This window comes from Spermophilus citellus (genome assembly GCF_964194105.1).
Source record: "Spermophilus citellus genome assembly, chromosome: 12".
NCBI classification, from domain to species: domain Eukaryota; kingdom Metazoa; phylum Chordata; class Mammalia; order Rodentia; family Sciuridae; genus Spermophilus; species Spermophilus citellus.
The window spans coordinates 69,758,559-69,777,049 of record NC_138198.1 but is presented as its reverse complement, the minus strand read 5'-3'; the positions used below and the strand labels follow the sequence as shown (position 1 = coordinate 69,777,049).

General features: G+C 48.3%; 1 protein-coding gene across 1 annotated transcript in view; it reads right to left on the bottom strand.

Annotated features, from left to right (window-relative positions):
• Positions 1–18,491, bottom strand: part of LOC308631647 (E3 ubiquitin-protein ligase RNF213-like) — a gene marked incomplete at its 5' end in the record, with an annotated part of 106,652 nt that overhangs the window by 72,932 nt on the left and 15,229 nt on the right. Inside the window, 14 exon segments of the mRNA XM_081263027.1 lie at positions 1,061–1,125; positions 1,128–1,182; positions 1,779–1,868; positions 4,570–4,731; positions 7,125–7,278; positions 8,574–8,629; positions 9,284–9,515; positions 11,801–11,998; positions 13,354–13,613; positions 14,177–14,460; positions 16,551–16,617; positions 16,621–16,762; positions 17,084–17,215; positions 17,459–17,631. Of these exon segments, the coding sequence (XP_081119153.1) occupies positions 1,061–1,125; positions 1,128–1,182; positions 1,779–1,868; positions 4,570–4,731; positions 7,125–7,278; positions 8,574–8,629; positions 9,284–9,515; positions 11,801–11,998; positions 13,354–13,613; positions 14,177–14,460; positions 16,551–16,617; positions 16,621–16,762; positions 17,084–17,215; positions 17,459–17,631 (2,070 nt within the window).

The window sequence follows — 18,491 nt, the reverse complement described above, 5'->3', positions numbered from 1 at the left end:
CCTTAAACACACACTCAATGAAGCCATGTGCTTAAGGCCACAGCCTATGTGATTTCATTCCTGAGCAGTCAGTGGAGGACGAAGGGGATTAGGTGCTGCTGGGGAGGGGTCTGGGTCAGCATGGTGGAGGGTGGACATGGCAGCTGAAGAGCTGTGCTTTCTTTCTGAGCTGATGAGAATGTTTCCAGGTAGACTGTGCTGGTGGTACCCACACCTGCAAACACATCTCACTACCTAAGTGTGGCTTCCAAGTGTGAGCGACAGGACATGTGACTATCATGTTACTAAATCACTGAGCAAAGAGCAAATGAAAGCCTTAGAAAGTATTATTCATGTAAAAAGATGAGAATCTGTTTCCTTGGAAGAAGGGACTTCTAATTCTTGGGAATCCACTGGCCAACAATGAAGGTGAGGCCTATGCAGGGCATGAGGTGTCCTGTAGGAAACAGAGCAGGGTGCTGGGGCCATCGGGGAGCCACAGTTGTATTGTGTGGGGACTACTCCTGTCACGAGGTAAGACAGAACCTATACCACTTTGCAGAAAAAAAGCTAAGTGAACTGATAGAATATTTTCACCCTTTTTCTGCAGTTTTGGGAATAGAATCCAGGGCCTTGCACATGCTGGGCAAGCGCTCTACACCAACAAGGATGGAGTCTATTTATCTTCATAAGCTTCCTTCCATAGATGCTTTATCAACCTTTGGGGTCCTTTCCTGTATACCTGTTGGGCAGGAGTTAACAAACCATAATAAACCAGCAGCAACAATCACAATGGGCAGTCGGAGGCATAGCCCACCAGATAACCTGCACCAAGGCATGTGAGCATGGTTGTGGTTTTGCATAGCAAGCATGGCTGCCTCTGCAATAGGAAGCCAAGTTTCATCTCAAGGAGTGTGTAGAGAGCACTGGATCACATGAGGCCCAAGCCAGGGAGGGGACACCTAGGACCCAATCCTGACCAGCAGAGGCCTTGGAACTGGCAAGCACTTAGGTCCTGGAGCTGGCCATGTCAACAAGCAGCTATGAACCCAAGCATGTTTCTCAAGAATAGACTGGTCACCTGGCAGGCAGAGCTCACAGCTTCGATGACACACTTCTCAAAGCTCCTGGACACACTGTCCTGAGGCCAGCGGCATCCCAGTGAGGGCTGCAGAAGGCAGAGATCTGGGAGAGAGGCCTCTCCTGCAAACACAGAGGTGGGTGGGGTGTGAGTGGTTATTCTGACTCCCCTCCTCCCTACCCTACACTAAGCATGTCCTCCCTGCCCGTCACCAGAGGAGCAAAGATGAAACCAAGTTAGTCTCTTCCCATGCTACAAAAAAGCAGCCAGAACAGCAGCTTGCAAAAACATGCAAATTTTGAAAAATGAGCCATTTTTCCTCGCTTTTGTCTTGCTAAAAAGATCCATTTGATCAGGTCCTTATAAAACAGTCATGTAGAAACCAATTTTCCTGGGTTTCATTCAAAATGAAGGGCATTTTTGATTGTGTGTGTTTTCTCCATGTCATTGTGTTTAATAAGGCTGCTGCCACCTGCAGGTCCCTTGGAGCATCTGCACATAAAGTGCTTTATGACACATGTCTAGGGGCCCAGTGACAGCACAATCCCATTCCCTGGCTCTTCTCAAGAACTCTGAAATGTTTCTGTAGTCAAACTGCAGAGGCCTGATCTGAAAGAAAAATGCAAAGCTGGGGTGGATCCCAGGGCTTGCACACACTGCACTGCTGGTAGCCCGAGGTCCTGCCAATGGTCTGGGCTCATCACCACTCTGAGGGTACCTGCTTGAGCCTCCCTTCCATGTCCCCCAGCAGCGACTCCTTCCAGCCATGCTCTGCAGGAAAGTTTATTCCCACCAGCTGCCGCCAGACCTGCAAAACCCACAGGGACAAGTAAACATCGCAGGGATATCTTACAGAAAAGATAGCAATAGCCAAGTGTGGGGGGCACCTGTGGTCCCAGCTGCTCAGGAGGATTTTGAGTTCAAAGCCAGCCTCAGCAACTTAGAGAGGCCCTCAAGACAGGCAGCATTAGGAGGACAGGAGCCTTGGAGCAGCTGCCCTACCCATGTGCCTCTATATGTCTACCTGACATCTGGATCCAGGGTCCACCTTGGGACACATAATGCATTTACTGATCATGTCTCTTTTCTAGAGAAGTTCTCTGGCATTATCTTTTCCTGATGTTGACAATTTTGAAAAGGTCAGGCCTTTCTGTAGACTGTTTCTTGACTCAATTGACTAACAGTTTTCCCATGATTACAATAGGCTTAGTTGGAACACTACTAAGTCAAGCCACATAAAAATGCACTTGGTATAGGTCAGATGTGGCCAAATGTCTGCACTTGCCACAGCTGCCCAATCAAACACCTCTAGCCTTAACAAGCAGCCCATGAGACCTGTTGGTGCTATCGGGGCTGTCAGAGAGGTTGGCCCTTGATTAAGGTTTGTCTTCCAGAATTCTTCACTGTGAAAGTCGTCTTTCCTCCTCCATAAAGGCATCTGCAGTGGGGCACTGGAAATCCTGTTTCCTCTTGGAGCCCCCACTGATCTCAGGATTCCTAGGTGATACCTGCCTGCATCAGCTACTGTACCTTGGTTACAAAGTGATAGTCTTCTATTGTAATTATTTATTCTACATTTCTTAGTTCTTTTTTCTGTATGTTTATCAATGAATTTTAATCTGTTCCTATCATTTTGCCTTTTAATAATCAAATTGTACCAGATTTGGCTAACGTAAGCATCTTCAACGGTTTTCTTAAAAAGTACAGAGTAACTTCAGACTTCCAAAACACTGAAAGATAGCCCAGATAATTTCTATGCTTTTTTGGCCCCATTTCTGCAATCATGAACATGACCACCATTCAGTCATCAAAAGTAAAAACCTAGCAACAGCAGACCACCATGGCAACCACAGACTTCACATGAAGTCCTCTTGCTAACCGAGATGTCTGGATCACCACATGTGTTTAACTCTATCCCTGTGATGGGCCTGCAGCCTCAGCACTTCCTGACATTCTAGCACAAGGAGCTCTTGGCCCACCTGTGCATCTCCTGCTGACTCATGGAGGTGGCTCTTCTTCCAGGAATAGCATTGTGTGGTGGGAAATGGCAGTTAGAAGATATGATTGGGCCATGTGAGGTGGAACATTCCTGAAATCTCAGCTACTCAGGAAGCTGATGTAGAAGGGTCACAAGTTCCAGGCCATCCTGGGCAACTTAGTGAGACCCTGCCTCAAAATAAAAAATAAAAAGGGCAGGGGATATAGTTCTGTGGTAAAGTTCTTGTGGGTCAGTCCCCAGTACAAATTAAAAAAAAAAGAAAACCCATGATGTGATATGTTGTGCTCAGGTCCTAGGGCATCATTATTTCTGTAGGTGCTCATGGTCCCAGGGTGCCTTTGCCACAGGACTCTTGATGGACAGAGCTGGCAACTATCTAAATCATGAGTTCCTATTGCTATCTCTAGCTCCTTCCATACCACAGAGCTCTTTTCCCCCTTACTCTGTATTTTCCTTCTCCTATGAGAAAGAGCCTTGACTTCCAACAATACCAACAGCATGTTCATCTCCCCAGACCTTGGTAAATTTACTTATAAAACAGCAATAACAGCAGCAACCACCTCAGAGTAGATGTTTAATTAATTTCATTTATTTTTATCATTACTACTGCACTTAGAAACATTCTTTCTTGTCAGTGGCTCCACAGCTATCCTTCACTCATGTTTAATGCCTAGGGATTATACCACTTAGAATCCTGGAATAATATTTAATAATCCAATTGTATTTTCCTGGAATTTCAGTCTATTAGTATCAAAATTCATAAAGTAGTTGGGGGAGTATTTTTTTTTTTTTGTCCTTGATTGAAATGAACAACTCTCTGGCCCTGTGCCCATCCTAATCTATACAGTTGGGGTACCCCTGCCTCACATCACAATAAGTCCTGCTCCCAACTCTGTGTGAAGACCGTGAGCAGGTTCCACAGTCTCCCTGGAAGACTGTGTCTGAAGGGGAACAACCTTCCACTTCCAGGACAGGGAATAAGGCAGCCAGGCTGAAGAGCAGGCCTGGGGCGGGCAGGACCTCCTACCTCCAGCTCCTTCCACTGCAGCCCTCTAAGAACTCAGGCTCCCAGATCCCACAGGGTCTTAGTCATCCTTACCATCACTGGGGTGCCTATTATGGAGTCCTTCCCATGTCCCAGGCTTTGGGGGTAGAGTTCATCCTGTCAAATGGCTTCACTCAGTTGCCAGCTAAAGGCACTTCCTATCATATTGGCCTTCTTTTTCCAGTGCCACACGGCTGGCTTGCAGCCTCAGACCTGAAGCAGATGGTCCTCCTGGCAACCCCTGCCTCAGCGTGACTGCACCCCATCCTACCGACTTCCTGCCAGGCAAAGGGCAATGTCCTGTCCTCAGAGTAGGGGCCAGGGCCAGGGCCAGAGGCAAGGTACATGATGAGCCCAAGCCTTCAGGCCTTGGTACTTTTGGTCCAATAATTGGTGATGGGCCACAGCTCTGTGATTCCCCACCCTGGTGCCTGTGGAGACTCTGCAGCCTCAGGCAAAGCTTACCTGGATTTCCTCAGGGTATGTGAACAGGACAGTTGAACCCTTCCAGAACATGTTCTTTGCTAACACTGTGCGCAGCCAGGATCTTGTGATGGCCAGGACACCCTGGAGGACAACTGTCAGCAAGCCTTTCCTGGCTGTGGCTCCCAGGTCCTCTACCATGTCCTGTGGGCATATAAAAGAAGGTTTACCAGCTCTGCTCTGCTCCTCCCCACACCCAAGCCACCTCCTAGCTCTGTCCTTGTTGGAAGCCCAACTGACACAAGCACTGTCATTTCTCCAAAACCCTGGGCTCCCCTAAAAGGGGCCACATGGGAGAGGAGAGGAGAAGGCATGGGTGTTATAGGTCCCTGAGCAGACTCCACCTCAACAAGAGCCTCCAGCAGTGGGAGCACACACAAGAGCCCTGTGCTTTCTCCAGATCAGGTGAGAAGAATGGACCCATGAGCAGAGAGCTTCCAGAGAACGCAGGGCCAGTGGACCATGCAAACTCCTGGCACCCACTCCTCAGGGATATGAAGTAGACCCTCTCTGGCCTGAGGCCAGCCAGTCCTTTCCCTTGGCAACTCTGTGGGGACAGCCACTTTCTCTCCTCCTCTCCTCTACCACCACACCAACAGAACCACCCCCTTTGGGGGCTTAAGGCCTCTGGTGACCTGTCACTCCCTCAGCCCCTCTTTGCACTCCAGAGGTATCTGCCAGGGAGCACATGCAACTCCAGCATCAGGCCCCTCTTTAGAGAGGCCTCTCCTGAGCCTTTGAGGGCTGCACAGCTTGTGCTCTTACAGAGCCCACAAAACCTGGGTCTGCCACCTCCTGCCCCCCTCGAGGCTCACAGAACCACCCTGGTGCCTCCATCTGGGCAAACTGATGAGGTGGCCAAGCAGATGCCATTCCTGCAGGAAGGAACCAACCAGGGTAGAAGAGATGACCCATTCAGACAGCGGGAAGAGCATGGTCCTCAGCCACAGTAAGCACCAAGGTGGAGAAACATAAGGAGCTGGGGAGGCATACCAACAACAGGGCTCCAGGCAGGGTAACCAGAGCACAGGGCACAGGTGAGAGCAGGGCAGGAGAGCGTGAGGGGTCTCAAGGGAAACTGGAACAGGGGCCCTTGCACAATGTCCTTGAACAGCACAGCACCTTCCAGGACAATCTGGATGCCTCAGCGGGGCATGCATTTCCCTGGTACTAGGCCTCGAGCATTCCACCAATTCCAAAAGTGGCCCCAGTCCCATACTGACCCATCCTAGTGTCATCCAGGGCTGTACAGAGGTGGTCAATAAATGAACTGCAGGAACAACCCTGAGGCTGAACAAGCAGCAGGGCCCTGAACTGTGCTCTGGTCCTCATGGCAGCCGCCCAGATGACCATCCGACAAGAGGCTCCCACTTGCCCCGGTATGTTTCTGTTTTGGTCAATTTTAATACTGCATTTTTTTTTTTTTGCAGCACAGGTAGAGCATTTGTGACCACAGATCTGGGACCCCAAACAACAAATGAGGACATTTCCTTCTGCAGAAAAGTAAATCCTAAATAACTGACAAACTTTCAAAGCATCATCTACTGGGAACTGGCACTAACCTGGGATGGATAAAATAGTAGCACCTGGGAGAAAGCAGACACCTTATCAGTAATCATTCTTAGTGCCTGTAATCCCAGTGGCTTAGAAGGCCAAGGCAGGAGGATCCCAAGTTCAAAGCCAGCCTCAGAAACTTAGTAAGGCTCTAAGAAACTCAGTAAGACCTTGTCTCTAAATAAAATACAAAAAAAAAAAAGGCTGGGAATGTGGCCAGTGGTTAAGCACCCCAGGGTTCAACCCTGGCATAAAAAAAAATAGAGTGTGTCTGTGGTATTTTAAAGAATAAAGGCTGAAAGGAATAAAGTGAAAATATAGACTTAACCATCTCCATTCCTGATGTCACAGTTCTGAAGTGGAAAAAGTTTAAAAAGAGAGTCACCTGAGATGCCACTCTGCATCACCCACAGCAGAAGCTCAGGACCCATAGTGGAGACGCTGCATAGCAATGCAGAGCTCCCAGTACAGCAGCCGGAAAGCTGCCCTGAGACACAGGTGAGAGAACTGAGTGTGAAGGCCAAGGGCAGAGCATCTCCAGTGGCAGAAATCAAAGTCAGGTTCCCTCTGGGGCATGAGGGGGAGGATGACTTCAGGCTGAGGGGCACAGGGGCCTGAGCAGGGCAACAGGACATGGGCTCTGCTGCCATGTTGTGTTGCAACATGAAGAGAAGGGTTCTGGCAGGGAAGATGAGGCATAGATATATGCTTTTTTAGGGGGAAACAGGCCCTAGTTTTCTGTGAACAATAGAATCAAGGACAAAGAATGGGTCATCTTTTTTTGTGAGGCTAAGAGCTAAGTGTGTAGTCTGCACAAAACAGAACTCAGCATCTAAGAGGTGCCAAATAAATACCTGACAGCTGACTTGACCACTCTGTCTCATCCAGGATTCCCAAAATACCCCAAGTTCCCTTCCAAATCAGACTGCATGGAATCTCAGACCTCTCCTGGGCATGACATTTGGTACATAAATCCCACTCACCACTGGAGGTCTAAGTCCAATGATTCTGCAAATGATCTCAGCAGACAAGGCAGGGATCTCGTAAAACCTCAGGCATTTGGTGATCCTGCAGACAGCTTCATGGAGCTTCAGGCACACAGTCAAGTAGGACTCTAATGAGGTCTTCTCAAGAATCCTATCCCCACCAGGATCCAGAGAGACCATTGAAGTCATTGGGAAATGAGAAAACAATACCAATTATCAATCAATTACCAGTCCCTTCTCCTTTTGTAGATGTACAAGTATGCCTGTACTCACAGCTCCTCAGGAGGCTGAGGCAGGAGAATGGCCCAATTCAAAGTTAGCCTCAGCAAATTATCAAGACCTTATCTCAAAATAAGAAACAAAAAGGGCTGGAGTGTGGCTCAGTGGTAAAAAGCCTCTGGGTTCAATCCCCAGTACTTCAAATAAATTAATTACTTAAAATAAAATAAATGACCACAAGTAAGGCATTTACTTGATCTCCTCTAGGCTATCATTACAATAAGCCTTAAAGCTGTGACTGAGATAAGAAAGGAACACAGTCATTTTGACTTAGCTCAGCAGTTGGAACTCTATCAAAACCAAGTTAAAATATTTTTCAAATACATTCCCTTATTCAAAAAAATAGCAAAGGATGAATCTTTCTAATAATTTAAATATAACTTAAGAAAAAAATCAGAGAGATACAGAAGGGAGAGAGGGAGGGTACTAGAAGAAGAGTGTGCACTGTGTACAGAATTTCTTCCACTTGCTGTGAACGGGTTTCACATTTACTAATTGACAGCCTGGTGACACGAGAAAAAACCCTGCAAAGTCACAGAGACTTGTCGTGCAGGGAGACCCTGTGCTGTGCCCCACGTCCAGACATCCCAGGGGCTCAGAGGAGGGAGACCAACAGTGCTGAGAGGCTCCAGGAACACCTGGGCCCCTGGTGCACATTCCTGTTCTGTGTTTCATGTGCTATTCCTCCAGGTGGCAAAGGTCACGCACAGGGGTTGGAGTAAATGATTCTGCAAGGCAACCTTTGATTTTTGTTTTAAACTGGCCCAACTTACAAAAACCATAGAAGCAAACATTTAAAAAATGCAGGACGCATACATTTGCACTATGAAAGTGATCATTTAAAATAAATGAAAACACAAAGGCCAAAAGATTGGGTGGGAATGAAGCAAAATCTCAGCACCCAAGAGCGTGATTTGCTTTTTTGTTTGTTTTTAGTTCTGTAGACTGAACCCAGGCCTTGCACATGCTAGGCAAGTGCTCCATCCCTGAGGTACATCCACAGCCCTATTCATTTTCTTTAAGAAAAAGAAAAAAGAAAAACCTGGATGGCTGGATTGGCAACTGCAGAGGACACTGGGGCACTTGCCGGTTTTACCACCCTCCCACTTTGACACGAGGCAGCCCCCACAACATAGGAGCCCCATAGTAATTGGCTGTTCTACTTACATGTCCTGATAGATGTTCACGAGGTACATGAGCATTTTGAAAACATTCCCGACATGCTAAGGCAGGGAAGAGAAAAGGAAATATGAAAGTTTCAACCAGAAAACAGCTGTTATGCTGAGAAGAGAGAAGGGCTCGGGGACTTGTCTTGTTCTCCCTGCACATGAGACTTCAAGGGCTCAAGGGCCAATCTTCATTTTCCACTGGTAAAATGCAGGCTATAAATTTGTACCAGTTTCTTCTTCTTCTTCTTCTTCTTCTTCTTCTTCTTCTTCTTCTTCTTCTTCTTCTTCTTCTTCTTCTTCTTCTTCTTTTTTTTGGTTGGGGTTCTTTTTCTTGTTTTTTCTTTTTTGGAACTGGGGATCAATCCCAGGGCTTTGCCACTGAGCTGCATCCCAGCCCTTATACCATTTTCTTTACCCCAAAAAGCATACAAGGAAAGACAGCAACTATGACACATGTGATGTTCACAGAGCCTTCTAACAGTCATAATTAACAAACGGCTACTGTTCCCTTGTCCTCTATATACTAAACCAGAATCAACTCTGGGAAGTCAAACTTTAACCCTAAGAAATAATGACTTCTTATTTCAGCAATTCTGAGCACTTCCCCCAACCTGCCCTTCAGGACAGAAGACCCACAAGCATTCAATGTTCAGTGTGTGACCTGCTTTTACTAAGCAAGGCCCTGACAATCTACTTCCAACCACAAACCTCCAAGAGATCTTCTGAGATCTTAGAGATCTTCTGAAGCCGTTGCAGCCTGTAGTGAGTCCCTAGAAAACAGTCCAGGACCCTAGCAGGCATGAGACTCAAATATTCAGTGGAGTTTTCCATATAGGAAACCAGGCTTCTCAGAGGCAGCAAACTGAACCAGGATCGAAAGAGATAATCATCCATATACAGCAATTGCTTCCTGCTCTCCATGAAGTCAAGAAACTGGCTCCTGAATGAAGAAACCAGGACAGAGACGAGGGCAGCAGTGAGAGTACTGAACAGACTCAAGACAAGGAAAAGCAAGGCTGGGAAGGCCCAGAATGCTCAGATTTTAAAGTAGATATCAATGCATCTTGGAACCAGACATACAGAGTGAATCAAATGAAAACTGAATAAAATAGCCAAGTGTATGGCACACTTGTGGTCCCAGCAACTTAGGAGGCTGAGACAGGGGGATCAAAAGTTCAAGGCCACCCTCAGAAATTTAGTGAGGTCCTGTCTCAAAAAAAAAAAAAATTAAAAAGGGACTAGAGATATAGCTCCATAGTTGAGTACCCTTGGTTTCAATCCCTGGCACCAAAAAAAAATAAATAAATTTTAAAAAATCATTTCCATTTGGCTTTCATTTCAAAAGGTTTCAAAACTAGATAAGAGATGGGAACAATTGAGCTCACTGCCTTTATCCCTAATGATGGCAGCTGGCTCCCAGTGGACGTGGTGGGCAAGGGGATAGGTTATTCCACACATGGCAGTTATCTGTATGTGGAAATGAGTACAGTGATGATTTCATGTTTAATTCAGATTTACTTTAAGTTTTGAACTTAAATTTGATTTCAAAAACTTTTTTTTTGTGGTGTTGGGGAGGCAACCCAGGGTCTCGCTCAATGCCAGGCAGTCCTCTTCCACTGAGCACAGCCCAGCCCCCTTTGATTTTTCTTATGTAGTTGTGCTTTCCATGTCTTCTTTGAAGAACCTTTCCTCACTCTAAGATGATCTTATTTAGAAGCATGCTGTTAACATATCCAGGCATGTAAGGATTTTCCAGAGAGCTATCTGCTCAGCTGTCGTTAGGAACCTGCACCCTTGGACTGCAGCACCTTCAGGGTACTAAGAGTGGTTCAGCTCAGAATGCAGCTGTTTTGTTGCATGTGCCCACGGGCACACCTGCCATGCAGGGCGCTGGAGTCCCTGGGTGCCATCTGGGTCTGCAGCTTTGTCCCCAACATCTGTACTATATTCATTCTCCTGCCATTTGTTTTACCAGTTGCTGGAGAGGAGGCACAGAGCTCTACAGAGCTATGGATCTGGATCTGCTGGCTCCTCCTCTCAGGCTCTTGGTTTGGGATTGGATTTGATTCTCCACCTACACAGTTCTACTTGGTACCTTTGCTCTCGATTCCTCTGTGACTCCTGCTCTGACTTTTTTTCTTTTTGGTGGTGCTGAGGATGGAACCCATTGCCTTGGCCAAGCTAGATAAGTGCTCTATAACTAAGCCCCAGCCCCAGCCCTGGCCTTATTCTGGCTTTTTAAATTGGTGGAATGCATGTTGCTTGGTATTCCAGTTTATCATTTATTTAGTTTGGAGTTTTGCATCTGTGAGTACCATTTCTCCTGATGAAGCACAGTTCTCAGTGGGGACAGAAGTGTTCAAGCCCACCCCCCATCCCACACAGGGGGGGCCTGGCAATTCCTGGATACACTTGTGCCTTTAAGACCTGGGATCGGGGCAAGCCATTGTCTGTGTACCCTTGCCCACCCAAGACTTCCACTCCAGGAGGCCTGAGCTTCCCACCCATGGGACACCGCAATGCCCTCACAATTAGACAGCAGAGAATGTGGAAGTACTCTGCTTTTCCTGGCCAGTTCTCTGGCCTGAGCTTTATGGCTAGCAAAAGGAGAAGCTTGCTCCAGCTCTACCAAATGCACTCATCACCCACCACTTCAGGTAAAAGGCAAGGTTAGAGGTCAGAAACTAAGATTTGTGGTACTCAGGGCTAAGTCCTGGGATACACAGAGTTGCTAAGTATCTGTCACACAAATGAGTAAACACATATTAGTACAGTCATAAGAGAAAGACTGCATAATACACTGGCCACGCCAGTGATCCCAGTTGTTTCAGAGACAGGAAGACCATGAGTTCAGGCCAGGCCAGGCAACTTAGCAAGACCCATCTCAAAAATTAAATCTTTTTTTTTTCTTTTTTTGGTCGGGGGTGGTACTGAGGATTGAACTCAGGGGCACTTATCCACTGAGCCACATCCTCAGCCCTATTTTGTATTTTATTTAGAGACAGGGTCTCACTGAGTTGCTTAGCGCCTTGCTTTTGCTGAGGCTGGCTTTGAACTCAAGATCCTCCAGCTTCAACCTCTAAGTTACTGGGATTACAGGCATGTGCCACCATGCCCAGCTTCAAAAATTAAAAATTTAAAGGAGAACTGGGGATGTAGCTCCATGGCAAAGTGCTGATGAATCATTCCAAGATGTGCTTACATAAATGCAGCTTTACAACTTACTCATTTAGCAATTCTTTCTGAAACTGAGAGAAGGAGATTCCCTTGAGGGCAGCCCAGATGTCCTCAGACTGGTTCACAGAGTCCTTTCTTGGAGGGTCCAGCTGCATACAGTAGTGCAGGACAGGGAGGATGCCCAGCCAGTCGACAACCCTTGCAACCATGCATCTTTGGCACAGGTTGACCAAGTACACTTGCCATCTGGAAGGGAACCAAGACCTACCATGAGCCATGGATGGCTGTGTCCAACCTTCCCTGTGGTCTGATGTCCCAGGAGGGAAGGGACAGCCACTTGCACCCAGCAGAAGGAGCATTACACATATGGACCGAGTCCCAGACCAAGAGGCAAAGGGTGGCAAGGGGGACAAGTTCCTGGCCACCAACCCAATGCATCAGGATATCACAAATGCCAAAAGACACCCACTAAGGTCATTTCCACCCACACCATACAGCTGAAGTATTGAGGTGCTCGGTTTAAAACCAACGAATTCACATAGGACCTAGGGTTTGAACCAGGCAGTCTGGCGATGGTGGACCTAAACACAAAGCAAATGTTTTTGTTTTTAAACTGGGATTGAACCCAGAGACATTCTACCACTAAGCTATATCTCCAACCTTTTTTTTATTTTGAGACAGGGCCTCCCTAAGTTGCTGAAGCTCAAACTTGTAATCCTCCTGCCTCAGTCTCCTGAGTCACTGGAATTATAGGCACATGCCACCATGCCCAGCTACGTTTTAAAAGGAATGGCACATGATATGTGTTCCATGGGCACAAAAATTGATGTTCCTTCCTTCTCTCACACCCATGTACAGCTGTTTGTAGATTTCCTTACCACTGTCTCTCTTTCATACAGGACACAACAACTGCCTGGGTCTTTAAAACTTAGGAAACCCACAGGTGCTAAGAGCTCAGGAAAGGCCACCTGATGTTACCCAAGCTCAAACCAAACAGAAGCAGAAGAGACCCTGATCCTCCAATCACAGCAGCTCAGAAGAGGTCTCCCCTACCACATAAAAGGCCATGGCTGACCCAGCAGGGGCAGTGTCCTTCTACCAGCACAGGTGGGACAGCAGGAACAGCATCCCTGTGGATTCTGCAGCTGAGGTAGGTGATACCTGCAGGCAGGCCTGGGCCCCAGTGCTAAGGAATGCTGAGCGTGAGGAGGAAGGTCCTCCAAGGAGCACTTCTGTCATGTACTTTATATTATTCATTTATTTTTCCAGATGGGGTTCCACTAAGTTACCCAGGCTAGTCTTAAGCTCTTGGGCTCAACCTCCCAAGTAGCTGGGATGACAGTGTTGCCGTGGTACCTGGCCCTGTGAAGCTTTTTGAAGTCAGGGTATTCAGGAGAACACTGAATTTAACAACACTACCAATGACATACATGCCAGGAAAGTGACAGGAGCAAGTGGTAACATGACTGTGGTTTTATTTTTCCCCAGTGTGCGCTCAGCCTTTCTCTGACTAGCACTTATCTCTATAGTCAGATAAAAATCATGATAAATGCCTACGAAACCTCTGACAAAACAAAACAAAACAAAAAAACATGGGATACCTCTCAGATGTGAACAGGATGTGGTGGAGGTCGCTATGCAGGGCATCTGGTGAGCATGGACTGGGGCAGAGAATGGAGCACAGTGAGGTCAGGTCACGCTCCGATAAGCAGAGTTTGGTATCTTCCACCAGGAAGAGAATGATCAGACCCATCCTCAGTCTGCTCTTCACAGGGCACCCTTCAGGCAGGGCATCCCCACTCTTTCCTTCCAGAAATGGTCTCATCTGCTTTTTCAAATACTTCCACAGGTGTTTCTTCACCTGATGCAGGGGGAAAAGAAGAGGCATGACTATGGAGTGCATGCCCTGGAGGCTGGAGGGCCCCTGGGGCAGGGTATCAAGGCCCTGAGGACAGAGAGCTCTGGGGAGGGTCCCATCTGCCCCACTTCCCACCTTCCCAGCACTTGGGCTTCTGGAGCAGCAGGAGCACATCGATGCTCAGTCCCAAACAGTGTAGTGAGGGGGTCTGGGAGGCCCCTGGATGTTCATGAGAGCTCAATGTCAAACTTTTTTGAGTGCCAGCTCTGTCTCCAAGCCACAGTGTGGCTGAAGGGGAAAGGATGGGCTCCACCTTTTCTTTCAACTCTGCCTAAGCCCGGAAAGAATGCAAGATTGGTGCTGGGAATGAGGTTCATAGGTGCAATCAGGAGGAGAGATAAGGAGAGAATTCCCAAGACGTGGTGCAGAAACAAAGGGATGGAAAGGTCCTCCTGACCCCTCTACACCTTCCCTACTTAGTCACAGGGTCTCTATATGCCTCTAGTAGGTCAGGGGACCCTGACCACCCACACCAGAGCTACTGGTGATTGGGGGAAGACTGATACCTCTTCCTCTCTGAGGCCCAGGCTATGCCAGGGCTGTGCTTTCCCTTCATAAATCATAGGCACTCGGACAACAGAGTAAAACTGCCGGAACTGGGTAAAGAAATTCCTCAGGTTGATGGGGTTCCAGGTCTGGAGGATGCTGAAGATGCAGCCCAGCATGATCTCAGCTGCCATCTTCTTCCCCTTCAACAGCTCCTTCTTTATCTTATTAGTGAAGAGGTTCTGGAATTTCTCCAGTGTCCCAGGAGGCCTCATGCAAATTATGTCATCATATTGATGCCAGTCTATGGGTGATAGCAAGAAAAATGTCACGCTTAAGATCTCAAAACCCACCAACCCAAGGTACCACCCCAGAAGACAGAAACACAGAGGAGCAGCCAGTCACAGTGGCACATGTCTATAATGCCAGTGAGGCTGAGGCAGGAGAATCACAGGTTGAAGGTCAGCCTTAGCAACTTAGAGAACCCTTCTGAAAAATAAACAGAAACAGGGGAGTACAGTCAGAGGATTAAAGGAAGGAAGGAAAACAAGTCTGGTAAACTGAAGTGATCAGAACTCACTCCATCAGCTACCATGGGCAGGTCATGCCCCTGCAGAGAGAAATTCTAGACAATCCACAGTGATGAGCTTAAAACCAAGTCTCTGCTTAGCCATGCAGTTCAGCAAGCCTGGTAAAAGCTTTAAACATGACCATATGCAGGTTAAACATTTTTTATACCAAAACTTCATCCCTCACTAGCAACTGAGTACTGTTCTGGTAAATGAACAGGGTGCATAGTGGAACAGCAACACCCACCCCAAAGAGAACAGCGCAGATCACCCAACAGCCACAAGCCACTAGCAGGTGCCCAGTACAGGGAAAGGGCTGAATTTATGGCTATTCTGCGGACCAACTGCAAGCGACACAATTATAGACCAAGAAAACCCAGTGACATTAACTGTAAAATAATTAGAAAACAAAAGTGGTTAGCCAAGCACCGTGGTTGCACGGCTGAACTCCAGGCAATTTAGGAGGCTGAACCAGGGGGATCCAAAATTTGTGGGCAGCCTGGGTAACTTAGGAAAACGTGACTCAAAATTTAAAAATGAATAAAAGAGCTAGGGATCTGGCTTAGAGGTAGACCAGAGGTAGAACACTTGTCTAGCATGAACAAGGCCCTAGGTTCCATCTCCAACACTGTCAAAAAAAGAAAGAAAATGAAAAAAAGAGAGAAAACCTATAAGAGGGCAGAGAGCTGGGCATGATAGTACATGCCTGTAATCCTAGTAACTCCAGGGTTGAAGCAGGAAGACTACAAGATAGAGATCAGATTAGGAGGCCCTAAGCTACTGCACACTACTGTCGCATTGGTAGGCCCTGCCACCCCAGCTCTACCCTGTCCTTTCCTATCCTGCCAGGTGACAGTTGGCCAGGGTTCATATGCTGATTTGGGCATGGCCTCCTCTCGAGCTTCTCCTTAAGCCCACTCTAGCCCCTCTCTTTGTGGGAATTGTCAGAGAAGAAGCTCCATCTTTCCTTGTGGAATTATCTGATGAAGTCCAGTTTCACCTCAAAGCTGAAGTCCTTGGAGTACACTATTGTTATTAAAAATTACATGTACAGGGGCTGGGGTTGTGGCTCAGCAGTAGAGTGCTTGCCTAGCACATGCAAGGCCCTGGGTTCGATCCTCAGAATCGCATAAAAATAAATAAATAAAATAAAGATGATATTGTGTCCAACCAAAAAATAAATAAATATTTTTTTAAAAAAATTACGTGTACAGCCATGTATCATGGTGCACATACAGCCACTCAAGAGAATGAGGCAGGAGGGCTTCCTTTCTATTTGGAGCCCAGACACTTGAGGCCAGCCCAGAAAACATTTTTAAAATTCTGGGTCTCGGAGGTCGCTCAGGATAGAGCTAGGTGCCCAGGCAGGACAGGACAGCCAGTATCTGCAGAGAGGGTCACCAAGGAAGAGCTGCTGAGGGACTGAAGAGGTGCAGAGGGTTCTTTCCAAAGATTCAGCAGATGGAATGTGGAAGCCACCCAAGTGCCACCAGTAAAATGTGATGAGGACAAATACAGAGGCCCATAGGGAGGCTCTCGACACATTGTCCTGCTTCTGGTCACCACCTGGACGCCTCCAGGAAGGGCCAGCCAGCAGCTCCCTGTTCCCTGCTTTGTTGCAGAGTCTGCCCGGTACCCGGGCCCACCCTGCACACAGCCCCAACCCTTCCTTTGGCTTCGTCCTCTCTCCTTCCCATTTCCTCTCTCACCTAAGTTAAACCACAGCAGGGGCAGCGCACAACAGAGGACCCATGCAGACCAGGCAGTCTGCTCCACACAGCCCCACCCAGGCCAGGACACAGGTGCCATGGGAGAGGCCCTTTACCTCCGGAGCGCAGGAGGGAGGACTTGACACACAGGCAGCGGTTCACGTGCTCGCCTGCCTTCTGCGGCTACTCGTAGATGTACTCATACTCCACGGTGCAGTTGGAACCTTGGCCGCAGTGAAGGACGTACTTGTAAGGGATGGCTCTATCCAGGCTCTGCCTGGGAATGACAATGCTGCCCTCGATGAGGGACCCGTACTCATGTAAGTCCCTGCAAATCAACAGACACTGGCCAGTTATCCGGAAGTCTTACAGCAGAAGATTTTGTTCTCAAACACCCCAGGAGCATAGACCCCAAATTATAGAATGGACACTGACCAAGATGGCATGTCTAGAACAGGGCAGGGCTTCCTTTCTAGTTAGAACAGAAAAAAGACCCATGGCGAAGTGAGACAAAGAATGCATGCTGGGAGTATCAAACACACTCACCCAGGGAGCAGGGGGACCCTGGGGACTCACTGATCACCTCTAACAAACACCAAGGGGACTGGGGGCCCCAGGACTCACTCAGTGTAGTACATCTCGCAAGCGTCACTTCACTCGGGCTGTCCAAGCTCTTCTCCTCCCCTGATGAACACAGTGTGGAGCATGGGGTCGAAAGTGACATGCTTGGGGATGATGGCATGGAAATACACAGTGATTCCCCTCCTCCGGGTTCAGCCAGCTGGAAGAAGGAAGGAAGCAGTTGGTCACCAACTGCTCCTGGCCCAGCCCACCTCCTCTTTCTCTACTGGTCATTTTCACACCTGGCCACTGCCCACCATGAGCGGCCAAGAAGAGGAAAAGAGAGTGTGAAACCCCAACCTGGCCAGCCCACCTCCCCTGCAAACCCCACAGCTGGACTTGTCACAGGGGCCCTCAACAGGTGCGGACAGCATCCCTGTGCCTGGGCGGGGCAGCCTGGTACCTTGAGGGGATGGCCTGAGTGCTGGCCTTCTGGTTCTTCTGCTCCTTCTCCTTTGTCACAGCAGCTGTGTAATTTTTGTCACTCCCTTCTGGCTTCCTCAAGTCTTTGTGTTCTGAGCTGTTTTCACCTGGTTTTTCTCCAGGAGCAGCCAACCCATCCTTGGTCTCACCCTCCTGAAATGAGCAACCAAGCCCCAGCCGGAAAGGCTGCCCCTCAGCCATGCATCTCACAGCAGTCCAGGTGGACTGTCCAGTCCTTCCAGTCTACTCCCATGGCCTCTGAGGACCCTTCCCCAACCTTGCCTGGGCCCTCCTCCCTCTCTCACTCCTGGGCACACTAGTTCCTTCCCTTGAGAACAGGCTGCCACAAGATAACCCCAGGCCTTAGCACGCCAATCCTTTCATCTGAATGTGTCCCCAGGGACCCCAAAGCTCACCCCTCATTCCCTCTAGCCTCTGCTCCCCCAGCACCTCCCTGGAAGCCTCAGCCAGCTTCCCTGGATGAGGGGCCACCTTCCCTCATGGCACCAACCATCACATTCCTGGGGACCCTCCTGGTACCAACCATGCTCTTTTTCCCAGCTCATTTCCTGTTGCCTGGCTTGGCCTCAGTCTTCCCCCATCAAGAATGAGAGCTCCTTAAAGGAAGGCTTGATCTCCTTTGCACTGTCCCTAGCTCTCCATAATGTGCCACACAATCAGACTGAAGATGGGCTAGTGACTGCCTATAGCAGAAGGGGCCGGGAAGGCCAAGCAGTGTCCCCAAGCCCAGCCTGGAGAGAAACTTGTACCTGGCACTGTTCCTTGGAAGCAGGGGGACTTGCCGGCAGCTCATTTGCTGTGACTGAACCTTATCTTTCATTTGTTTCCCAGTCCTGTTAACTGGAATATCTGGCTCAGCTGTAGTGTGAACTCCCTGAAGGAAATAAAGACCCCAGACTCCTGGGATCTGAGCCACAGAGACAAATGGAAAGGCTGCTCTGCCCCAACGGCTTAAGATCAGCTTTGGCCTTAATGCCGAGTGTAGGGTCAAT